The sequence below is a fragment of the Polypterus senegalus genome, chromosome 3, assembly GCF_016835505.1.
Source record: "Polypterus senegalus isolate Bchr_013 chromosome 3, ASM1683550v1, whole genome shotgun sequence".
Lineage (NCBI taxonomy): Eukaryota > Metazoa > Chordata > Cladistia > Polypteriformes > Polypteridae > Polypterus > Polypterus senegalus.
The window spans coordinates 148,415,746-148,440,327 of NC_053156.1; the positions used below are offsets into that span (position 1 = coordinate 148,415,746).

The 24,582-nt window shown below is 37.5% G+C and overlaps 1 protein-coding gene across 1 annotated transcript in view; it reads right to left on the minus strand.

Moving 5' to 3' along the window:
• Positions 1-24,582, minus strand: part of LOC120525614 (cell cycle control protein 50A-like) — a 40,013-nt gene that overhangs the window by 8,164 nt on the left and 7,267 nt on the right. The window contains exons 2-4 of the mRNA XM_039748038.1: positions 11,367-11,486; positions 3,707-3,814; positions 1,493-1,580 (exon numbers count right to left, since the gene is read on the minus strand). Of these exons, the coding sequence (XP_039603972.1) occupies positions 1,493-1,580; positions 3,707-3,814; positions 11,367-11,486 (316 nt within the window). The remainder of the gene's footprint in view (positions 1-1,492; positions 1,581-3,706; positions 3,815-11,366; positions 11,487-24,582) is intronic.

Here is a 24,582-nt window from a genome sequence, read left to right on the forward strand (position 1 = left end):
TTAGCTGTGCCATAAAGCAGCAGCAGTGTGGGACTAGCCTGTTCTATTGTTTAAAGCCACAGCTCTGGGTGCAGCTTCCCAGGTATTTGTACAGATGCTTTGCACATTTTTCTTCTATTAAGAAGAAATGACTTTCATATCATAATAATTTTTTCATTATTACTATTTTAATGGGGTTTCATTTTAAAACAGAGAGAGGGATCCTTTAAGGCTCGTTTTGAGACTATACCTAGGCTCATGTTGAATAATTAATGTAAATTAACCATGCTGTGCTCCACTGCTAGCACACAGGGATCAGAGTTATATATCTGGTGTTGATGGTCAGCTAGTGCAGCATTTCTCAGCCTTTATGATCCCATGACCCAATTTTGCCTTTTTAAATTCACTGACAACCTACTCACAGCACAAATGGAGAAGTAGGGATTCCCCTTTGTGAAATAAGCTCAATTAGAATCGGGAAAGCATTGCGCATTGTCATTGCTTAGGCAACCCACTTGCAAACCAGCAGCAGCGAACCATAGCAAATGAAAATAATGCTTTTTTTATTATTATTATTATTAACACAAGCAGGAAGTACTGTTTGGGTCATGACAACAACGAGCTTACAATAGGCTTGAGTTAAAGTACCACGCATGGCTGGTGCAGCTCTGTGAGGTCATGCTGGCCTTGCAAAGCATCATGGAGTGCTGAGTAAAACATATTCACATAAGCCGGATTTCCTGGAAAATATTCAGCGAACAATGTCACAAGCAAATAGAGCATATTTGTTGTGAAAAACACTTTGATGAATTTCACAGATCAACCTATACTCTCTAAGTACATTATAAATTCCATATTTAGATTTTCAAAAAGCACTGCAAAATGTACTACAAAATATATATCAAAAACAGTCCACCTTTTTTGTCACATTCTTTGTTAGGCATTTAAAGGAATTTACATTTGAAATGAAAATAACCATATTTTAATCAAGGGCAGAAAAATGGGCAGAAATAACACTGTGACAGCAATTAACATAATTATTTTAGTAATTCGTTAAAGAATAGTATGGTGTAAATATAGTAGATTTTATTACTTCATTTATAAACTCACTTACAAAGTTACTTTAATTATTCATACAAATAATCTATGCAAGGTCTGCTAAAAATGTATAATGTACACTTGAATATATGTATAAGTGTATATTGAACAATAAATTATGAATTAGCATTCAATTAAATTAATGGTTTTTATCAACCACTGTTCTTATTTATTTCATATTATTTCATTAGCTAAACATCCTCAAAAATGTTTTGTTTTTTCTTATATTTCAAATACTTCACAAGAAAATTCACAATACTTTCAACATTTTTAACCAGAAATTGCACTAAAAGCTTTAGTTCACTTAAAGCTCATTAAAACATATATTCCCCCTTACAGACATCACTTCTGAGGTTGGAAACACTAAAAAGTATCACAGTTTTTGGAATAATAAATTTGTTATGGGGTCTGTTACCATTAAACAGGCTGTTGGCTATGGCTCCACAAGGAGCTATCGGTTTTTTCTCACTTTCACGGTATGGCTCACACTCTTTGCTAGGGTTCTGTAAAAAGAAAACACAAATGTTACTTCACTGATACATTTACACAGAGGTCAGATATTAAAAACTAAAGTTACTAGATGTTAATCCAAAAAATGTTAAATTCAGTAAGACAATTAGAATATGGAAAAAAAATAATTGAGGTTTCTGAATTAACACTTTTATTAATGTAAACATATTTCTTTAAAACATCTTTGAAAAAATCTACATAAAGATGTGCAATAAAGACAGGACAATAAAAAGAGAGTCATACAGTATATTGTATGGGGGGGAAGATCTAAAGCAAAATTTTTATGCTTGACATTTCAAGAAACAAGCAAACACGTGTTCTTGCAAGAATCAAATGAAATATACAATTACACAATTAGACATTTAATTTACAAAAAAATTAGCAACATCAATTTAAACTTGTATGTTTAATATATAAAAAATGATGTATATATAGTGTATAAATATATATACACACACAAATATACTGTACATATACACAGTATATATTACTGAAAATCAAAGTTTATCACTATAATTGTGTTCTCCCAACTAACCTTAACATGAAGAAAATTTATCATTTGGTAAACACTTAATTCAAAAAACATACAGCTGTTACTGCGGCAAAGTATTTAAGTGTGGGGACTGAAAATAAATGCATATTTCCTTTTCTTTTTAAGATGGTCTTCTAGCATAAAACAATGTCATATTTATTTAAAAAAACATTTTGATTTTCAGTGTTGTGGCGGATGGCCATGACCCTTGCCTGGCCAGAACACCCAAACTGTGGAAGGACCTGGGGAAAGAGGATTGCCGGGACTGTTTCTTGTCCAGGCCGATAGAGGGCAGCCCCCAGGGTTTTCAGCGGGGCCAGGGGTTATGAGCATGGAGGCTCAACCCTGTTGGACCTTACCAGGGCCTTATTTGGTCATGCTTCCACCACACCCAGAAGTGTGGTCAGAAGAAGCTCGTTAGGCGCCTGGAGTCGATCCAGGTGCCTTATAAAAAGGAGCCGCCTCACTCCATGAGAGGCCAGAGTTGGGAGGAGAGGACAAAGCATGAAGAGGAGTGGAGGGAGAAGGACTGGCGGCAGAAGGGACTGAAAGGTGTTAGAGATGTTGCCTTGTGCTTATGGCTATTGTCGACTGGTAAGAAAACTGTAAATAAACGTGTGGTGTGTGGCAAACTTGTCTCCTGCCTGTCTGTGTTGGGGTTACGATGGCGGTGCGCCCCCTAGTGGCTTACATTGGCATCCCAGATGGGACTGAAAGGTGTTGGTGGTGCTGCATTGTGGTTATGGCTAATGTCGACTGGTGAGAAAACTGCAAATAAACGTGTGGTGTGTGGCAAACTTGGCTCCTGTCTGTCTGTGTCTGAGTTAGGGTGGCAGTGCGCCACGTAGTGGCTAACAGTGTATTAGAATAAAAATATCAAAGAACAAATTACAAGTGTGGGATTTATTTTTCTGTAAAATAATAAAATTGGACATAGATTTCATATTTTTGCAAAAAATACTATAAGAACACTACAAAATCAGTACTCAGTAGCCACCGACGATCCTGAATTGGATGAAACTACTTGGACTATATTATGTTTCAATTCAATATTGTTGTACTGTATTGTTGTATTTTCAAATGAAACAACAAGCACAGCAACATACTACATATACAGCCAACATGACATCCCAGAGGTTCACAGGGATTTATGGTTTTTACTACGTAATGGCACCTTATTTGCATGAATGTACTGTATAGTATAGAACTAAACAAACGGTTATAATACCTTACTCATAAATTAAAACAAAACACATATATTAAACTTTCTTTAAAGACCTTAAAACATTAACGCTATGCAAATTAGACCTCTAATAACAATTTTTACATTTGGTCTAGTCATGGAAACTGACATCAACTTAAGTTTAGATTTCACCCTTCAGTATTTCTTTGCCACTTTTACAGATTTCTGTCTAAAATCTCAAAAGGTTTGTTAGATATTTTCTGCAAATAATTATAAAATTTAATTATTCAAAAAGACCACAAGTAGTATATTTTGATGTTGAGTTTATATAATAAGCAAACAATAAATACAAAAGGTACTGATGATAGGTAGTAAGAAAAGAAAAAGATTAAAAAACAACTTACAGTAAGAGAAGAAATGTCACCATTTAGCTGACTATCATCCCTGGATTTCACATAACGTCGGTGGTTCTGATAGAAGTTAGAAAGTCCGTAGTACATAAAAACATTGCTCTGAAATACAATTGCAATGTTATAAATCATTAGTGAGTATCTTTTTAAAGAAACACTTTTATATCACAAGTAAAATTTCTACCTTTGCTCGAATCACTTAAAATACAAAAATCTCCTTTAACATGCCAATTCCAAAAATGCTGTTAGCAATGACAGTGTATTTAGAAATGAAAGAGTGAGAGAAAAATCAGAGATATCACTAAATTCTATTCTAAAAACGGGACTGAATAAATGTTTAAATGTATTAAGTGTAGTCTGCTGGGGCTACCAGCTTTGCAAACCTGATAGTCCTGGTAGCCCAGCTTTATATGCAGGGTGGATTTTTACTTGCATCTTTTTAAAGCAATGCTTATTGGTACAGTTTAGTTGTACACATACATGTTTTGTTCTCAAATTTTGTTTTCATACATACAGTAATTTAGACCCCACCAATTAGTTTCTTTGTCCAAAACATCAGTTTGACCTTCAGGGTAATTCTAAGGTGCAATACGTTCAATACAGTGTCATGCGAGTGTTATACACCTTCAGTTGACCATAGCCAGTGGTCTTTGCATACAGCTACATTAAAATACAGTGGGATGCAAAAGTTTGGGCAACCTTGTTAATAGTCATTATTTTCCTGTATAAATCGTTGGTTGTTACGATAAAAAATGTCAGTTAAATATATCATACAGGAGACACACACAGTGATATTTGAGAAGTGAAATGAAGTTAATTGGATTTACAGAATAATTGTTCAAACAAAATCAGGCAGGTGCATAAATTTGGGCACCATTGTCATTTTATTGATTCCAAAACTTTTAGAACTAATTATTAGAACTCAAATAGGCTTGGTAAGCTCAGTGACCCCTGACCTACATATACAGGTGAATCCTATAATGAGAAAGAGTATTTAAGGGGGTCAATTGTAAGTTTCCCTCCTCCTTTAATTTTCTCTGAAGAGTAGCAACATGGGGGTCACAAAACAACTCCCAAATGACCTGAAGACAAAGATTGTTCACCATCATGGTTTAGGGGAAGGATACAGAAAGCTGTCCCAGAGATTTAAGCTGTCTTGTTTCCACAGTTAGGAACATATTGAGGAAATGGAAGACCACAGGCTCAGTTCAAGTTAACCCTCGAAGTGGCAGACCAAGAAAGATTTCGGATAGACAGAAGCGACGAATGGTGAGAACAGTCAGAGTCAACCCACAGACCAGCACCAAAGACCTACAACATCATCTTGCAGCAGATGGAGTCACTGTGCATCGTTCAACCATTCAGCGCACTTTACACAAGGAGATGCTGTATGCGAGAGTGATGCAGAGGAAGCCTTTTCTCTGCCCACAGCACAAACAGAGCCGCTTGAGGTATGCTCAAGCCAGCTTCATTTTGGAATAAGGTGCTGTGGACTGATGAAACTAAAATTGAGTTATTTGGGCATAACAAGGGCGTTATGCATGGAGGAAAAAGAACACAGCATTCCAAGAAAAACACCTGCTACCTACAGTAAAATATGGTGGTGGTTCCATCATGCTCTGGGGCTGTGTGGCCAGTGCAGGGACTGGGAATCTTGTCAAAGTTGAGGGAAGCATGGATTCCACTCAGTATCAGCAGATTCTGGAGACCAATGTCCAGGAATCAATGACAAAGCTGAAGCTGCACCGGGGCTGGATCTTTCAACAAGACAACGACCCGAAACACTACTCAAAATCCATTAAGGCATTCATGCAGAGGAACAAGTACAACGTTCTGGAATGGCCATCTCAGTCCCCAGACCTGAATATAATTGAAAATCTGTGGTGTGAGTTAAAGAGAGCTGTCCATGCTCGGAAGCCATCAAACCTGAATGAACTAGAGATGTTTTGTAAAGAGGAATGGTCCAAAATACCTTCAAACACAATCCAGACTCTCATTGGAACCTACAGGAAGTGTTTACAGGCTGTAATTTCTGCAAAAGGCGGATCTACTAAATATTGATTTCGTTTCTTTTTTGTGGTGCCCAAATTTATGCACCTGCCTGATTTTGTTTGAACAATTATTGCACAATTTCTGTAAATACAATAAACTTCATTTCACTTCTCAAATATCACTGTGTGTGTCTCCTATATGATATATTTAACTGACATTTTTTATCGTAACAACCAACGATTTATACAGGAAAATAATGACTATTAACAAGGTTGCCCAAACTTTTGCATCCCACTGTATGCCACACTTGGACATTAATCCTCATGTTAGTAATGATGAAGTTAAGGCCTGAAAAAGAATATTCATACCCATCAGCTTTCAGGCTTATAGTAAGGAGCATTTTCACAACCTCGAGTATACCTGTTAGAAGACCAAAGTAGATTATCGGTTTATGGTAGAAATTTATTATTTTATGTGCTTCCTCTCTGTGGCTGCATAGGGCAATGCAGTATAGCCCTCTGATTTCAAAAGGTAAATTTCCATTTTCCCTTGCTTACCACTTTATGATCTGTGACAGGAGCATTGAAATCACATGTGACCAACAAGGTACTCTATATCTTAGGTAATTTTCTCAGTAGAAGCAAACCCTGTCAACTGAAGTTACCTACTGCATCAGCGTATGTTTTAAGTTGTAAATTTAATTAAAATGACCAGCATTGGTTTGGAACTGCAGGGTGATTAGTATAGTAAACAGTCAAATATTATTGTGTTTTTTCACCTTTTTAACATTAAAAATTAACTTTGCCTGCAAACAAAGGATCTTTTTTTTATATGTGATTTCTGAATGTTTTCTGCACACAGCACAGTACATTACCTGACTAAGTTGTGGTGCTTTCCCCTCTCTGCAGTCATCACTACTTACTAGTTGCAGAATATTCTCAGTATTTAATCTGCTGGAGAAAGTTCTTTCAGTATTTTAAGTTATTTTCTATTTATTTTTGTCATAATGCTGTTTCTATTTATGATTCCTTTCATTGGTAACTGGTATTGAAGTAACAGTGGAACAGTCCATCTTTTCTCATTTCTTTTTAATTAGTGCTTATTTTTTTTTATATCACGATAAATGACAGGAGCATACAATTAACTCTTGCCATTCTTGCCTTTACTGCCCCAGTTGCTTTACAGCTAATGCTATTGTTTCTTTTGCTTGCATTACAGACATGTTGCACAATTTTGTAATGTTGCTTGCTAGTGTGTGTTTGTGGGTACATGTTTGCATACCTATTACCAAAAGCACCGAAGGGAGGGAAAGTATATTTTTGTGAGTGGGTGACGTACTTGTCATTTGATTAAGAACATACTGCATGGACCAAAGATCCAAAACAACTGATAGTCCACTGGGCTTTCTAAGTTTGTAGTTTGGTTGATCCAGAATTTAAAAACGGGTAGTTTTTGACATTTAGGCTACCAATTTGTCCACCCTTGAATACGTTTCTCAGTTTATTGGCTTTACATGTTGATTTTTACATGGCAGTACTACACTACGTAAAATGAAATGACAGCCTAAACCAAAGCTGTGGAGAACTGGTGCCTCCTCCAGCAGCATCAGTCACAAGGCAGGAACCACCTATTATCTGGGGCCATTATCCAGGACAAGATAAGAACAGAAAAGTAATCTAATGCACATGTCTTTGACAAGTGTTAAAACAATCGACACAAGAAGAATGAACAACCTCCACAGAGGTAAGACATACTTGAGGAAGCGGGTTGATTTCTGCTTTGTGACCAAAACAGTTGGGACAGACTTCAGGCTTTTGCAACATTTCAGATATATTTTAAGGAAAAAAATAATCAAAATACTAATAAGCAAGGCAAGGAGGGTTAGATTGTCAGTTAAACAACTAAAGCCAGCTCCTCTGTCAGGTGCAGCATAAATTTTTTTTTTATCTTTGAACTATGCAGTTACAGTACTCAAGTCCTCTGTCAAGTGCTGCACAGAAAATTCTGCTTTTTAACCAAGCGTTTTAATACTCAAGTATCATCCTTTGAAACAATTAACACATTATTTAATCATAATAATGATGTTTTACATTAGTGCTTCTTAAACTATGGGTCACAACTGATTTTGTGTTGTGGGATGTCTGAAATTGAGTCATGCTGATTTGTGAATCACTATAGTACTGAAGAAGAAAGGGTCATAAATGGTTTGCAAAATGGAAACAACCATCAACCCGTCGACAATTTCCAGGAAAAAAAGAGAAAAGTTTAAGAAACACCGCTTTAGATAATATTAGGTATGAAGCTTTTGACAAATAAGTGAAAACAGAATTATAAATAAGGAATTATTACTTGTGCAAATTTGTATATATGATCTATACTGTATGTGTTAAGGATTATTAGACATAAAACGAAATGGTCTACTTCATAAGAATTTTATCAACATATCAGCAGGTAAAGTCTTGGGTGGGGAAAAAGCTAAGTAGGTAGGAGTTGCCAAACACCTTTCAACAAAAATTTTAGGTAAAAACCCATTAAGATATGAAACAAAGAGGTCCTTGAAGATATTTTACAAATGGTTGAATTTCTTTTTTACTTTTGTTTTTGATCTTTAATAAATACGATATTACTATTAATTCAGTCTAGATTCTTATATCTTTCTGAGGGGTTCAGTGACAGAAGGTTGGGGGGCAAAGGGTGTCAACCTAGGAATTTTATTGAAGGGTTAAGTATAGTTAAGGAGTCACTGCATGTCAAATCAACTGATTTTCCAGAAATCCCGTGTACTTGGGTCTCAAAAAATTCTGAAAAAAAAAAAAACCCCACCAGGCTATCCAGGAGACAATTTTTTTGTTGTAAGATAAATACAGCCAATTTTGTAAGAGGAGAGGGGTGTCAAATTTAACATGGCTTTATTTTTTCATCATTTTCACAAGACCATATCTCAAGAGCTAAACCTCCTATCAGGCTCAAATTTTGCATACTGGTGCCTTTATAGGTATAGTACGTAACAAAATCAAAATGTTTGGTCCAGTTGAAACCACTGAGTAACAGCTGACCTTCAAAAATGAAAAAAACATCATGGCTTTGTCATACTTAGGCTTTCAGAAAGCATATTTCTAACTGATACGGCCTGTTGAAATTTTTTCCATGTTTAGATACCTACATAGGGCTTTTCTAAATGGTATAAACAAACAAGAAACTGCATCAGGGTTTGACCAGCAGACCTCTCAAATGTGGAAAAAAAATCATATTGCGTCTAATTTTTAGACCAACTTAATGCACTATTGGTATGTCCAGACATTTTTAAAATTGTATTTCCTGTATCCTACATGGTGCCTTCTTTCTCAAAAAAACAAGTCTTACTTTTCTTATGTTAATCTTTCATTTTAATTTTCCATTCTAAGCATGGGTTAGATTCACCATTTTTCAGTAATGATAATCATCAATTTCTTCATCACTGACTTGGGTGTAGGATTAATGGAAAAGAAAAAATCTCGAAAGGCACATTAAGCACAATACATGTACAACAGCTGCTTAATTTATCATTAAACACAACACTAGTTATAATGAAATGTTAACATCTTGGTATTGCAGGAGCAGGAATGTGACCAATTTCATTTCTGTTTCAACTGAAGTGCAGAGCGTAGGGCACTTCTGTATTTGAAATCAAGCTGGTACAGCTTCCACTGACCATTGCAGGTGCACTAAGCAGTGTAATGACATACTGTAATGGCACTCAAAAAATATCATCTCTAGGTAGCCAATGGAAAGACGAATACGGATATGAAAGTGGTATTCTCGAATACCAGGTACTCTTTTGGCCATGGAGAATCGTAATCTCAGTTCAGCAAAATTAGATATGACATCATCATTTTCTATATAAGAAAAGTTTGACAATTTTGATAACTTATTGACTGAAAACTCAATGATTACCATTATTCACACAGGGCACATTCAGACTATGTTTAGGATGGAAAATAAACATGAAAGATTTGCATAAGAAAAGTAAGGTTTGTTTTGAGAAAGAAGAGACAATATAGAATACATAAAAAATATTTTTTAAAATTATCTGCACATTTTCACCAGCTGTTAAGGTGCTTTGAAAATGTAATCCAAAATGATTATCAACCCCTGTTCAAACCCTGATACAGTTACTTTTCTGATTATTTATTTATCAGAAATCCTATATAGTTATCTGAAAAAGCAACAAATATATGTTTCTGAGGCCTAAACATTGCTAAGCAAAAAACACTAATTAAATTTTGGTCAATTTCAAGGAGCTGCTTTGACCACGCAGGGTCATCTGGACCAAGTGTTTTAATTTTGTCACATACTGTACCAATTAATGTACAAGCATGTAAAGTCTGAGCTTGCTCTGTGATTTAGTTCTTGAGCTATGGACTTGTGATGTGATGAAAAAAGGAGGCTGATTAAAATTGACAGGGTAAACTGGCTGTATCTTGCAAATTATTGATCTTACATCAAAAAAAAAAAAAACATTTCAGGGCGTTTCTTTTGTAACATTGGTGCACCTGGTAATTTTTCCAGAAATTTTAGAGTCCGAAGTGCGTGGGCCATCGGTTGATTTGACATGGAATGACCCCAAGTTAAACCACACCGGACAACAACCAAGTGCTAGGTCCCAACACCTGCAAGTGTTTGGTGAACTTTAGGAGCCATAAGGTCACCATCTCTGAATTTGTATCTCTCACTCCATGGCCTGGGAAGGAGAGACAGATAACTTGGGTATCCAGCCAGGGCCAGATCTACAGAAAAGACACATCATTTATAATAAATTTAGAATTTTAGGACCAGAAGATGCATTACCAAAACACTGACAAGCTGCACTCCCTTATTAAATGTTAAAATGTAACTTGTGTATTGTTAAAAAGAATGCCCGTCTATCTTCATACTTGTGATATATATTATCTTATATATTATATATTTCACATTAACTAATAAATACAGAGATTTAGGATATTTTACAACGTTATTGTAAAACTGCACTTGCAGCAAAACATTTTAAATTATATTTATCAAATACCTGATTTTGCTGTTATGAAATTATAATTGAACTTTTACATTTAATAGTATAAATCAACATTTTCTGAAAAAAGGGTTTCTGTCTTTTATTACTTCAGAGAAGAAGCCTGTTAGCTTCACAAGTTAGAAACAGCATCCTTTTGGCTTTTATTTTCACATTTCAATAAAACAAAAATAGAAGAAATATTAAATCTACAGTACACTGTCATGCACAGTGGGTTTTTTTACAGTTCAAGCATTATGGGTTTAATTACCATACCTGGAGGCTGTGTGCCGCACATTCTCCCTATGTTAGCTTTCTAAGCAGTCCTCTTTCAATTTCAACTTAGAGTATGCTGGCAATGTTTCTTGGAATACCCATGAGCATTTGTTATGCTGTACATGTGCTTCTTGAACTTTCACACACAGACACCCCAAACACCTGATCAACTGTTACTGTATCACACCGCTCACATTACTTTGATGTAAGCACGTGAGATAGAGAAAAAAAAGTTTCAGCCAGTGACTTGTTCATATAAACTGCAAATGGAAGGGATAGACGGCATCGTGCAATATTTTTAATCAAATTTAAAATTCTCCTAGAGTACATATACATTGCAAAATGCATGATAAAGATCACCTCAAAGGGCTCCTCCAGATTGAAAGAGACCTCACAAGTGCACGGAATTGTGCTGTTCCAGTTCTCTCTGATAGAGCAGTTGTAACAAGGTTCAGATGAATCAGTGCCAGTATAATCAATCTGCAGAAGAAATTAAAATTCTAGTTAGAAAATCTGTTGAAATTCATATAAGCAGAAAAAAATGCCTTACTAAAATTACTAGCTATGTGAAATATTATGCTGAAGTATTTCACATAGTATTGTAGATTCATCAAACTCATATCTCCAAAAATTTTAAATGTTTCTGTTTTAAACATAGACAATTTCCCCCTAGCTTAAAATTACCATTCAATCACTCATATTATTTTAAGTGTTTTTTTCTTTAACATATGTGAACATATCGAGATTTGATGTTCATTTAAAACAGTATCCTTAAATAAAAGGTGACATAATTGAAAACAATGAATATTTGAAAAAAGAACAGATGTCATTTCCATGTGTAAAATGTTAATTACACCCTTGGTTCTAACAAATCTGCCCCTCTGGCAGAAACAACAAGATGTAGGCTTCTCCTTGAACTGTCCATTCTCCGATATCCACGTGAAGAAAGTTTGTCCCACTCCTCAAAGCATAATTCGTTCAACTGTGTAATGTCTGTGTGTGTCTTGCATGCAGAGTCCGTTTTAAATCAACTCACGGCATCTCAATGGTATTCAGATCGAGGCTTTGACTTAGGCATTCCAGAACCCTCCAGTTTGATATTCTGACAGGTGGTCTGCCATTATTTTCAAGCACCCAGTGGTACAATAGAGAATTCTTAGAAAACTCTCTGAAAGCTCCCAAGGTCCTGATAAAATTTCCATCACTATGCTTTATAGCTGGTATCAGGTTCTTCTGGTCAAATGCTTCCTTTGGTTTTTACCAAAACAGGTCTTCTAGTATTATGGCCAAATAACTATCTTTGCACTGTCTATCAATTGGACCTCGTTTCAGAAATTTTGAGGCCTTGTATATAAAACTTGCATACATGAAAAAAAGAGGCTCGAAATGTGTGTATGCACATGCAATTTTCCACAAATTTTAGGATGTATAAAAGAAAACTTGATGGAAGAACATGCATATGTAACATTTTGGAGAAAATAGGAAATAACAACAACCTTGATCAAGCAGGGAAATGCAGCCAAACCAGCTAAATGACGACTCACCATGCTTAATAATTCACTAATCATTAAGCAAATCACTAAGCCATTACAACAGTATAATGTGAGTTGATATGACAAACATATTACACTTCAAAAATGCTGAACATAATGCAAACATTGTATTTAAGTTTTTAATTTTAGTTTAAGAGGGCCTATGCTTTATGTTTTTCTTATTGTAGTAAGGGTAAGGCAAGTTAAAACAAAGCTGCTCTAGTTAACCACAAGCAGTAATTACATTTAATGCACAAGTCATCTAAGATGGCAAAGATAATGTCACAGTGGCCTGAGCAAATCCATGATTCATTTATTTTCAGGCAAAGTAGCTTTGACAGATGTGATGGTGCTGTACATGGTGGCTGGCGCATTGGTAAGGTAACTGGCTGAGCCCTCAGTGTTTCATATGACCTGCACTATTCACTATAACAGCAATTACATCATTACATATACCAGGTGATAGCGACTACCCGTACAAATGATGGTGCCTTACACTCGGATCACCAGAGACCAGAGGTGGGGCACTATGATGCTGTTCATGGTCTTGAACTCTTGGTTGCAAAGCACAGCCAGATACACCTGAATGCAGTTGCTGGGTCTTCACATGTCAGGAGGGAGCTGCTCTACCAGTCTATGAAGTTCTGGAGCATCATGAATACATACAATATGTGTGAAGCTAATTAGCATGCTCAGTAGGGCTGCAACTAATGATTATTTTGGTTGTCGACTAATCATTCAGTTTATTTTTTGATTAGTCATGATTATTTCATGCCTGACCACTTTGATGCCTGCGACCTGTGGTTGCACATCCTGTTCTGGACTCCAGTGCATGTCTTACCTCATCTGCTCACATCTGTCAACCTGTGAATGTCATCCTGATGTCTCTGCATTAACACGATTAAAATTAATAATAATCAAATTAAAATAACCAGTGAAACATAAGAATTTGAAAATAATCAAATGTTTTAATATTAGTGTGACCATCACAATAAAAAAGAAATACATTAAACAATACAAACTATAAATACATTAAACAATACAAACTAAAGTGCACGTAGTCTTTAAACAAAAAAGTGAATTTAACTTAACTAAAAAATACACTGTTAAAACAAACATTTTTCATATTTTAGTAATAAATGACAAAATGTATACATAAACTATATAATGTGTAAAGCCTGAAGTGCAAAGATCAAATAAACACTTTCACAAAAGGTTCAAGGATGATACAATAGGTTCCGTGGTGCAGTGGTAGGAATTGCTAACTTATAATCAAGAGTCCCCAGGTTCGATCCTGACTGCCTCGTATATTTACTGTAGTGAGTTGCTCTTATTGTTAATATTATACAATAAACACATACATTTATGCCACAGTATTAGATGTATAGTACTTGTAAAAGTTACCTTTTTTTTTCCACTTTTATTCTCTCAGTCACTATCACGATACATACTATTGCCCCCAGGGATCTGACACTGTTACTTTTTATCTGAAACTGGGAATAACTGTAGATGTGAGTGGTGTTTTGAGAAAATTGAACTGGAAATTCTCTGATCTGGATGGATAAAAGTTGACACACAAACAGTGGAGAATCTGCCTTATTCGTATGTCATTGTCACTTGATTTTTTTTTTATTCAATTTTATTGAGTGTCCCTGCTTACACGGAATTAGTATGCACCTTAAGGCCCGTGATGTCAAAGCACCACTGACAAAAAAACAGAGACATAGTTATACATGAAATTTGGAATTATTCATTTTATGACCTTATAGTACAATTTGGAAAACATTGTGGCACGGATGCAACATTATTTATATTTAGTCGCGTACCTACTTGCAGTTGCAATCAATTACCGCCCCCTATCTAGCCCAGTCTGCACAGGACTCCAGGACATGCAGAGGAAAGAATGTTCCTCTAGAAGGTGAGCCATGAACGCTCTTCTTTTCTCAGTGGACTGCGTACATGACTTGCACAGTACATGTGCTTTGATCGTCGCCAAGTCAAGCTTGATATAGCACAAGCAACTGGCCACCTGCGTGATGCTGCTAGCACTAAATAAGCTCACGCCTTCTGGTGTAAGTACGCAGCACCGGGGTGAAAAAAAGAAAGAGACAAATATATGTGACATTTTGAAGAAATCATTGTATGACCTGAATAGTGCCAATCAGAAAACATTATCGCACTAATGCAATATTATTTGAAAACCAACAGATTGGGTGTAAATTTTTACTTGTAAAAGTTAGCTTTTATTACTTTTTTTTTCTCAGTTTCGTTCACGCTCATCCTCCCCTCCTGATCTGACCCTAACTAACAGCGCCAGCATAAATTCTCAAGAGACGGCAGCATCACATCTCCTGGATGCTTTCGTTTCAGATGCTCATGCATCGCGATGGTGCTGCCGTGAAAAGAAAGCTCCGCTTTACATAATTTGCATTCAGCTTTTTTTTTTCCTTTTTCGGTGAAGTGCTCCCAGACTTTAGAAAGTTTCTGTCTCAATTTTTTTCCTTCTCCTTCCCCCTACTCTATCCGACTCGTCATTGCAACCATGTTTATTTTCCTCTACGTTGTTCTTCTCCACAGACGTTCTTCTTCATTGGTAGGACTGTGTGCAGTCTTGACAAATTATAAACTATACTGCCCCCAGACGTTCATGTAGTGCATTGCAGTTACAAAAACCAATGTGGTTCTTTGTGACCGGAGCCTCTATTGAAGGTTCTGTTTATGACGCGACAACAATAAAAAATCTGTGTCAACGATCGTTGCAGCCCTAATGCTCAGTATAGGGAGGTTTCAGGGAGGCATTCGAGACGTGTTTAAACATGCATATTTACAAGTTGATGTTTGTGATTTACAAAAAGTAAATTGTGTAGAAATACATGTATGGCAGGTTTAATACTTTTTTTTTTTGGATACACATTTTCCTGTTTTTTTCCTTATGGACAGTTTCACACTTAAATCAATGCATAATTTTATAATTGAGGCTCCAGATCTTTGCCTAGGTGTTCAGGGGCAATCTTTAGCTTTTCCCTGAAGGTTTCCTCCTGGCACACCTCCCATGTAGATCTAATTTATGCAGTCTCTCTCTAATGTTAGACTCATGCACTTTGACATAATCAGTCGCAGCAGCTACCTGTAGACCCTATCATGAAATTCTGGGGTTCTTAAAGACTTCTTTCAGCACCTTCAATTATCCTGTCAGGTTGAACATGCTGAGTCACTGGCCTAGACATGTTTGCAGTGGTTTGGAAGATCATCTACAATTGGAGAAGTTTTCATAGAGTGTTTTTGGTTTTTAATTGCTTGGAGGTCTTTTTAAATCCCTTTCCAGACACACAGGCATCTAATGTATAACCTTCTTTCTGAAGGGCTCAAAGTGCTCTACCAATCCAGGCATGATAATATCACATTTATCTATACATTGTGACAGACAGAGGGCGCTCTTGAACCCTCGGACAATACAGTACATCAGACACCAGGTAAAAGTCCTCCACTCCCAGACGCGTTGCCACCCTTCCACCCAGCTCAGCTTGCCCTCTGGGGATTTCCCATAGTCCTTTATAGTCCTTCCGGGTCAGATAAAAATCCTTCTTCAACCCAGAAGCACGTCATTCCTCTTGTCCATGTGAGTCCGACATACTTCCGGGGTGCAAGGAAAATCTATATATATAATTCACTAAGGCAAGACACCCATGGATATACAAGACAGCCATGGAAAGCACGCCGGAAGGGGTGTGGATTCACTGAGCCGCCGACAAGTAAGACACCTATGGCGCACGCAGGAAGGAGCCACGCCCACCAACTCCTGGAACCTCTGCGCCACGTTGACTGTTAATAGAGGCATGTTTATTGCGGAGGTGAATCGACAAATGCATTGTGTAAAATGGTTTGCGAGGGGTATCCCATGGGATCCTTTAAACAATCCTTTACAACTGAGGTTAAAACACAATGAAGTAAGCAGTCTTTAAAAACCAAGTTTTCGGTTACGACGCTTGCGCCGCGTGCACCATAGCAAACTGTTTTACACGCTACATACAGCAATTCGCATCTGCGACAAACACGCGTCTTCTTAGATGCTCTTGCAGGAACACAGAAAGTCTACGTGAGTCACAGGTGCATCTGAACTGTGCAAAGACGACAACGACTCAAGTGACAAGTTGGAGGTGGGCACATGAGCGATGGCGGTCCGCCAGTTTTCAGTCACGGATGACTGTGTGTTGGTTCGTTCCGTGCATTGTTACAACGTTGTTTTTTCTTGCTGATTTATTATATTACCGATTTTTCAAATGTTAATTTTCTCCCTGTACTTAAAAATCATTAAAAAAAAAAAAACGGCCTGATTATGCGGCGTATCATCAAAAGAATTAAAGGAACACTTTTTAATCAGAGTATAGCATAAAGTCAATGAAACTTATGGGATATTAATCTGGTCAGTTAAGTAGCAGAGGGGGTTGTTAATCAGTTTCAGCTGCTGTGGTGTTAATGAAATTAACAACAGATGCACTAGAGGGGCAACAATGAGATGACCCCCAAAACAGGAATGGTTTAACAGGTGGAGGCCTCTGACATTTTTCCCTCCTCATCTTTTCTGACTGTTTCTTCACTAGTTTTGCATTTGGCTACAGTCAGTGTCACTACTGGTAGCATGAGGCGATACCTGGACCCTACAGAGGTTGCACAGGTAGTCCAACTTCTCCAGGATGGCACATCAATACGTGTCATTGCCAGAAGGTTTGCTGTGTCTCCCTGCACAGTCTCAAGGGCATGGAGGAGATTCTAGGAGACAAGCAGCTACTCTAGGAGAGCTGGAGAGGGCCATAGAAGGTCCATAACCTATCAGCAGGACCAGTATTTGCTCCTTTGGGCAAGGAGGAACAGGATGAGCACTGCCTGAGCCCTACAAATTGACCTCCAGCAGGCCACTGGTGCGAATGTCTCTGACCAAACAACCAGAAAGACTTCATGAGGGTGACCCAAGGGCCCCATGTCCTCTAATGGGCCCTGAGCTCACTGCCCAGCAGCATGCAGCTCGATTGGCATTCGCCATAGAATACCAGAATTGGCAGATGCACCACTGGTGCCCTGTGCTTTTTACAGATGAGAGCAGGTTCACCTTGAGCACGTGACAGAAGTGAAAGGGTCTGGAGAACATTATGCTGCCTGTAACATCATTCAGCATGAGCAGTTTGGTGGTGGGTTAATGATTGTCTGGGGAGGCATATCCATGGAGGGTCACACAGACCGCTACAGGCTTGACAAAGGCACCTTGGCTGCCATTAGGTATCAGGATGAAATCCTTGGACCCATTGTCAGACCCTATGCTGGTACAGTGGCTCCTGGTGCACAACAATTCCTGGCCTCATGTGGTGAGAGTATGCAGGCAGTTTCTGGAGGATGAAGGAATTGATACCATTGACTGGCCACCACACTTTCCTGACCTAAATCCAATAGAACACCTCTGGGACATTATGTTTTGGTCCATCCAATGCCACCAGGTTGCTACTCAGACTGTCCAGGAGCTCAGTGATGCCCTGGTCCAGATCTGGGAGGAGATCCCCCACAACACCATCTGTCATCTCATTAGAAGCATGCACCGATGTTGTCAGGCATGTATACAAGAACACAGGGGCCATACAAAGTGCTGCATACAATTTTGAGTTGCTGCAATTAAATTTTGGCAAAATGGACTAGCCTGCCACATAATTTTTTCACTCTGATTTTTGGGCGTCTTTGAATTCAGGGCTCTGTAGGTTGATCATTTTCATTTCCATCAAACGATGTGGCATCCTTTCATTCCTAACACATTACCCAGTCTATATCAGTATAGATATCCAGGAGGATTTCTTTTTCCCATTGAGATCTGATGTGTTTTCAAAGTGTTCCTTTAATTTTTTTGAGCAGTTTATTTATATGTACCAAAAAAGGATAATTTTTAATGATTTATTGCATAAACTCTGCATAAACTCTTGGCAGAACATGAATTAAACAAAGCATCAGTCAAGGTAAGGGTAGAGAAGCAAAGAATTTCCCTTTTTCAACAAACCATTATTGGACTGGATTGGTGGCTCTGCAGCCTATTTGTGCCATGCTATCTAGTAAATTTAACATCTTTTCCCTCCCAATACCACTCAATGACCCTAAGTTGTGCTCTCTGAACTGCTTTATCCTAAAATAGGCATTCTTAGGTGTAATAAAGGACTGATTTATGCACAGTGTACATATCTGTGAAGATGTCAAATGGTCAGATTTAGTTTCTTTTCCACCTTAGACTGATACTTACACTCAAGATATCTCTGGGCTCTTGCCAACTCTTCCTTCCACCTCCAGTTAACGCATTGCCATTATGCTAAAGATGCATAGCCCCCTGTCTTTGCACCAGGATCACATCACCTACTGTTTCTTATGAAGCAACAAACTGAACAGACTTAACCCATAAAGCTCCTTCCAAATGTGTTACAAATTTCATAAATCTCCCAATTTCACTGCAAAGTTACTTGAAGTTATTTGAAGTTCTGCATCTCCCCCTCACTCAAGAATGCTGTCAACAATTCAAATTCTCAGCATGGTGGGAAAGACATGTTTCCTGTTTGGCATTTGTGTATAGTTTTCCTGAACTATTCATAGTATTTTATCAAAAAATTGTATTTTGCAGGATTTGAGCATTCAAATGGATAACAGACATGTGGATTATGCAACAAGTCATGCGCAATTCTTTCTTCCTTGGATGTTTTCCACATCGTCTGCAGTTCCCCAAAGTTTGTCATTCCTGGGTCTTTATAATTTGAGCCTTTCATATGTAATTTCTCCATGAAAACATGAGATTAAACATTTTTCTCAGTTTTCACTCCACACTACATAGGATATTTTTAAAAAATGCGGGTGGAGTATTTCTTTAAACAAAGGGAATCAGACTACACTTTTTACCTAGTAGAGAAAACTGCCTGATCCCAGGATATTAGGATCAGATAAGTTCAAATTTATTGTTATGTGTACACAATATAATGAAATTCTTACATGTCTCCTCAGAATAGTGACAGTAATATAATACCAACAAAAGACACACAGGTTCTGTATGTACTGTTTTTTGAGTTATCAATATTTTTACCTTTTTTTCACGACATCCTTATGACTCACTGCTACTACTAGTTAACAAGAAGCATGTGAAACAAAGCCTTAACGAATGTGTCGCTTGAAAAAACAGCCCATCACAAATATTGAAATCTTTGCATTTAAAAAAAAAACAACATAATCAAAGAAGATGTGTTCTGACATTTATACTACTGTAGGAAATGGTTAGATTTACTCTGATAAAAGGGGTACTGAGAGTGTGTCACATCACTAAGCTGGTTCTTATATTTAAACTGACACATTGCAAGTCTTTGCATGTTTTACAAATGAAATAACTGAATGTAACAAATGTTGCATTCTAATTGTACTGCAAGATTTCCCTCCTTATCATTATGTATTAGTAATGGTAATATAAGCTACCCACTCAAAAATATGAAAACATTTTTGGAGGTGAAGTGTGGGGAAAAAAGACAATGGAGATGTAAATCAGTGTGTACCTAAGTTAAATGCAAAATAAAAACACTCGTATATTAAAATAGTGGCCATTCCTTTCACACTAGGGCCTAACATTTTATGATTTGGAAAATGTAATATAAAAATAAGGAAAAAGTCTATATCTACAGTTTCAGTGTTTATATTTCAAAGTCTATATAGTAGACCCCCGCAAAGTTGCGGTTCAGGGTTCGCGAACTCAGTCGTTCGCTGATTTTTCCTTATAACTTAACTATTAATTGTTAGCGGAAAGCGCTTTTTCGTGGCAGTACTCTGCTGTAGAGAGAACAGGAAGCAACCACTGAGGGAAATAAGGTTTGGGATGGTGAAAGTAGCCAATTTGAGAGCGTTATTCATTTCTCCTTGCTGCCGATTGATTGCTGCCCGGTGACACGACTCCAGCCAAGTGTCCTTGCTGCCGATTGATTGCTGCCCGGTGACACGACTCCAGCCAAGTGTCCTCGTGTTTTCGATGTTGTTATTGTATTCATTTTGTTATTCTTAAACGCACAAGATGTCGCTGAAATCGCCCTGCACCTTCTAAGGCTTCTGGCACGGAGCCCAAGCGCTAGAAGAAGTTTAAAACACTATAGGAGAAGGTTGAACTACTGGATTTGCTCCGGGAACTAAAACGTTATTTTGCAGTAGCGCGCCACTATGGCATTAATGAAAGCACCACACACTACATTAAGAAGAACGAAGCAGTGATATGGAGTACCATATCTGTAAGTTTCTTTGATAGTGCCAAAAAGGTAACGACCGTAAGGAATAAAAAAATACGTATTGTCAGGATGGAATCTGCCTTGGCATTGTGGATCACCGACTGCAGGAAGAAGAACATCCCCTTGGACAGTAACATCATCCGTGAGAAAGCACGGAAATTGTACCAGCAGTTCGCTACAGGAGACAATGTAGCAACTTCCCATCACAATGTTCCTGAAACCTATAAAGAAAAGCCAGCGCGAAACCCCACCAGAAGACCACCGGTCCAAAGATACAACTTCTCCTGAAGCACCTGAAGAAGAGGCGCCACCCGAGGAGTTTTAAATCCTCTGCATCATACGGCACAGCTACTTCATCATCATCATCAATATCATTCATCTCTGGTGAGTACCCGTACATTTTACTGTATTTTAATTAAATTAAATTATTATGTATTTACTCTACTTATAACAAACGGCAGCGCATAACAAAGAAAATGCATTTGCATGAATTACAGTACGTATAGCGGTAACATCGGTATTTTACATTCTAGCACTAGACATAGCAGTACAGTACTGTACAGTAGACGGGTTTACCTTTACATTCTGTTTTTAGGTAATGTATTAGGGTAATTGTTTAGGTAATCTATACTAATAAAAGGCAAAGCCCTCACTCACTCACTGACTCACTCACTCACTCACTGACTCACTCATCACTAATTCTCCAACTTCCCGTGTGGGTGGAAGGCTGAAATTTGGCAGGTTCATTCCTTACAGCTTCCTTACAAAAGTTGGGCAGGTTTTATATCGAAATTCTACGCGTAATGGTCATAACTGGAAGCAGTTTTTCTCCATTTACTGTAATGGAGATGAGCTTCAACGGCGTAGGGGCGAAGTTTCGTGTGATATCATCACGCCTCCCACGTAATCACGCAGTACATAGAAAACCAGGAAGACCTCAAAAAGCGCTGAAGAAAACATGCATTATATAATTGAGAAGGCAGCTAAACAATAAGAAGCGAAGCGAGTGACATATACAACCATATTCATGAGTTCTGCTACTTCGGAAACAAAGCACGATGTAAACCTACACTTTAAATTAAGTTCATAGACAGGCTGCGCTGGCGCTTGTAATTTAGTGCCTGCCCATATAAGGCCGTCCGTCAGCGGCAATCCAATAGCAAACTGCCACGGGTAAATATTCACGGGTGAAGGACTGTGCTTATGGAGAGGAAGATGAGATGGTCAGGGTGGTGTTTGACACAAACTCAGCGAAACTGCGAGAGAAAGTTTTAAGTGCCAGGACTAAGGTAACATTAAATACAGCCATGGACATAGCACGAGATGGCACCAGCACAGCTGGGAACCTTCGATGCAAGTACACCGAGTGGCTCACGTGAACTGACGCAGTGCACAGATAAAAGCAACAGTTCCAAAGAGCTGAACAAAACCAATTACACAATTGAAAAGGCAGCAAAAATATGAAGCGCCTGATAAGCATATTCATAAATGCAGCTACTCTGGAAACAAAGCACACGGTGGAAAAAGTCAATGTCCCGCTAAAGGAAGACAGTGTAAAAAACCTGTGCATGCAGTGTGTCAGGTCTCAGATAAAGAAGAAGACGAGCTGTTTATTGATGCAGTAAGAAACGAATCGATGAATGAAACCTGTCATCTTTACAATGATTGACAAACACAGAATGTAACTTGAATACAACACATCCTACAAATACGAACCTGATTGAAAGAAATAATGATAATCAAATCCTTGATGACAGCAACACTCAGTAACACTCACAAAACAAATACTGTATATTGACAGTCATGTTACGTTATTTTAAAATGTTCCCTTTTCTTTTCTACCTTTTTAACACACTACTTCTCGCTGCGATACGCTGGTATATATATATGTATATATATATATATATCCCGCTCTACATACTCGAATAATGGATACTTTATTCGCCATCAATGATTGTTTTGGTAAAGCCATACTCAGTGTATTCATTAGATGAACAGTAAAAAGTAAGAGCGAGGGAGGATGACTTATTGAGGCATGCAGGCTGTAGTGCGTCAACTCTATCTGAATTGCGCGATCACATTTGAAAAATATATCTTTTCAAGTTCTATTTAGTCCATATGTGTCAAACTCAAGGGTCATGGGCCACATCCGCCCGTGTGTAATTATATCCGCCCGCGAGATCATTTTATATACTGTATTATTGTTATTAAAGCCCGGTATATGAAGCGCTGGTAACACAATAAACTACAGATCCCATAATGCAGCGCTTCAGCTGCCTTGCCGAACACTTACCGCTTACTACAGTTATTGCGCACTGAGTTTGCACGGCACTTTAGTGACTTTGAAGAACAAAAAAAGTCCGTCTACATGCGGCTCGAACCTTGTGCATGTTTGGTAGCACATATCTGTGTGAGAAGCTCTTCTCAGTGATAAAGACTAACAAAACAGCACACAGGAGTCGCCTCACTGATGAGCACCTGCAATCCATCCTGAGAATCTCCACAACACAGAACCTCACACCAAACAGAAACGAACTTGTGGCCAAAAAGATGCCAGGCGTCCAGCTCTAAAATGACATATGAGCAAAGACAACTGAATGATTTGATTTGTTATTGAAGCGGAGTCAACCGTTTTAACAAACAGCGTATTGCACTGATTTAGCTGTGTGTGTATATATGTAGATATGTAGTATATATATATATAAATATATATATATATATATATATATGTATGTGTGTGTATATGTGTGTATGTATGTATATGTATATATGTGTGTGTGTATATATGTAGATATATATGTATGTATATATGTGTATATGTATAGATATGTATGTGTGTATATATATATATATATATATATGTGTGTGTATATGTAGATATATATATATATATATATATATATATATATATATATATATATATATATATATGACAACAACACTCATCACTCACAACAGTGACAAAACAATTACATTGACAATCAGGTTACGTTACTTTCAAAATGTTTCCTTTTCTTTTCATTGCTTCTTTAACACACTACTTCTCCGCTGCGAAGCGCGGGTATTTTGCTAGTATTAATATAAATTGGAAAGTACTGATGCTCTTTCAAGAGACTAGCTAAATAAAAACGGTTGATATAAGTACTAATTTTATAGAAGTACAGGTTTTCCTGGAAAACTCCACACAAAAATGATATTTTTGTATGTTACTTCTTCCATATACTTTGTGGAGCAAGTCCATAGCAAAGATTGTATTGTTTTTATTAGATTAGATTCTTTTACAAACAGGAAAGAAGCATACCCATAATGCATTGCTTTTGAATTGAGGAGACACAGATAATTTCAAATGCACTGTATTATGAAAATGCTCCTTTCCTCATTATATTATACACAAGAGTTTTATTCAAGAAGAATGGCAAAATGTGCATGCATTTTGTAGGTTGCTTTGCAAAATGAGGCCGACTACTTGTGTACTGGCTTCCATCCCCAGCACACTACTTAAATACTGCCTTCATGCCACAACCCCCACTATTACAACTATTATAAACTCATCCCTTGAAACTGGATCCGTGACACTCACTTTTAAAATTGCTTCTGTAACCACAATGTTAAAGTCTGGTCTTGATGCTGACAATCTTAATTTCTGGCCTGTGTCCCACTTACCTTTCCTGTCAAAAGTTCTTGAGCGTGTTGTGGCCTCCCAGCTCACCAATTACTTAACCTCTAATAATTTGATGGAACCCTTTCAATCTGGTTTCAGGGTGCAAC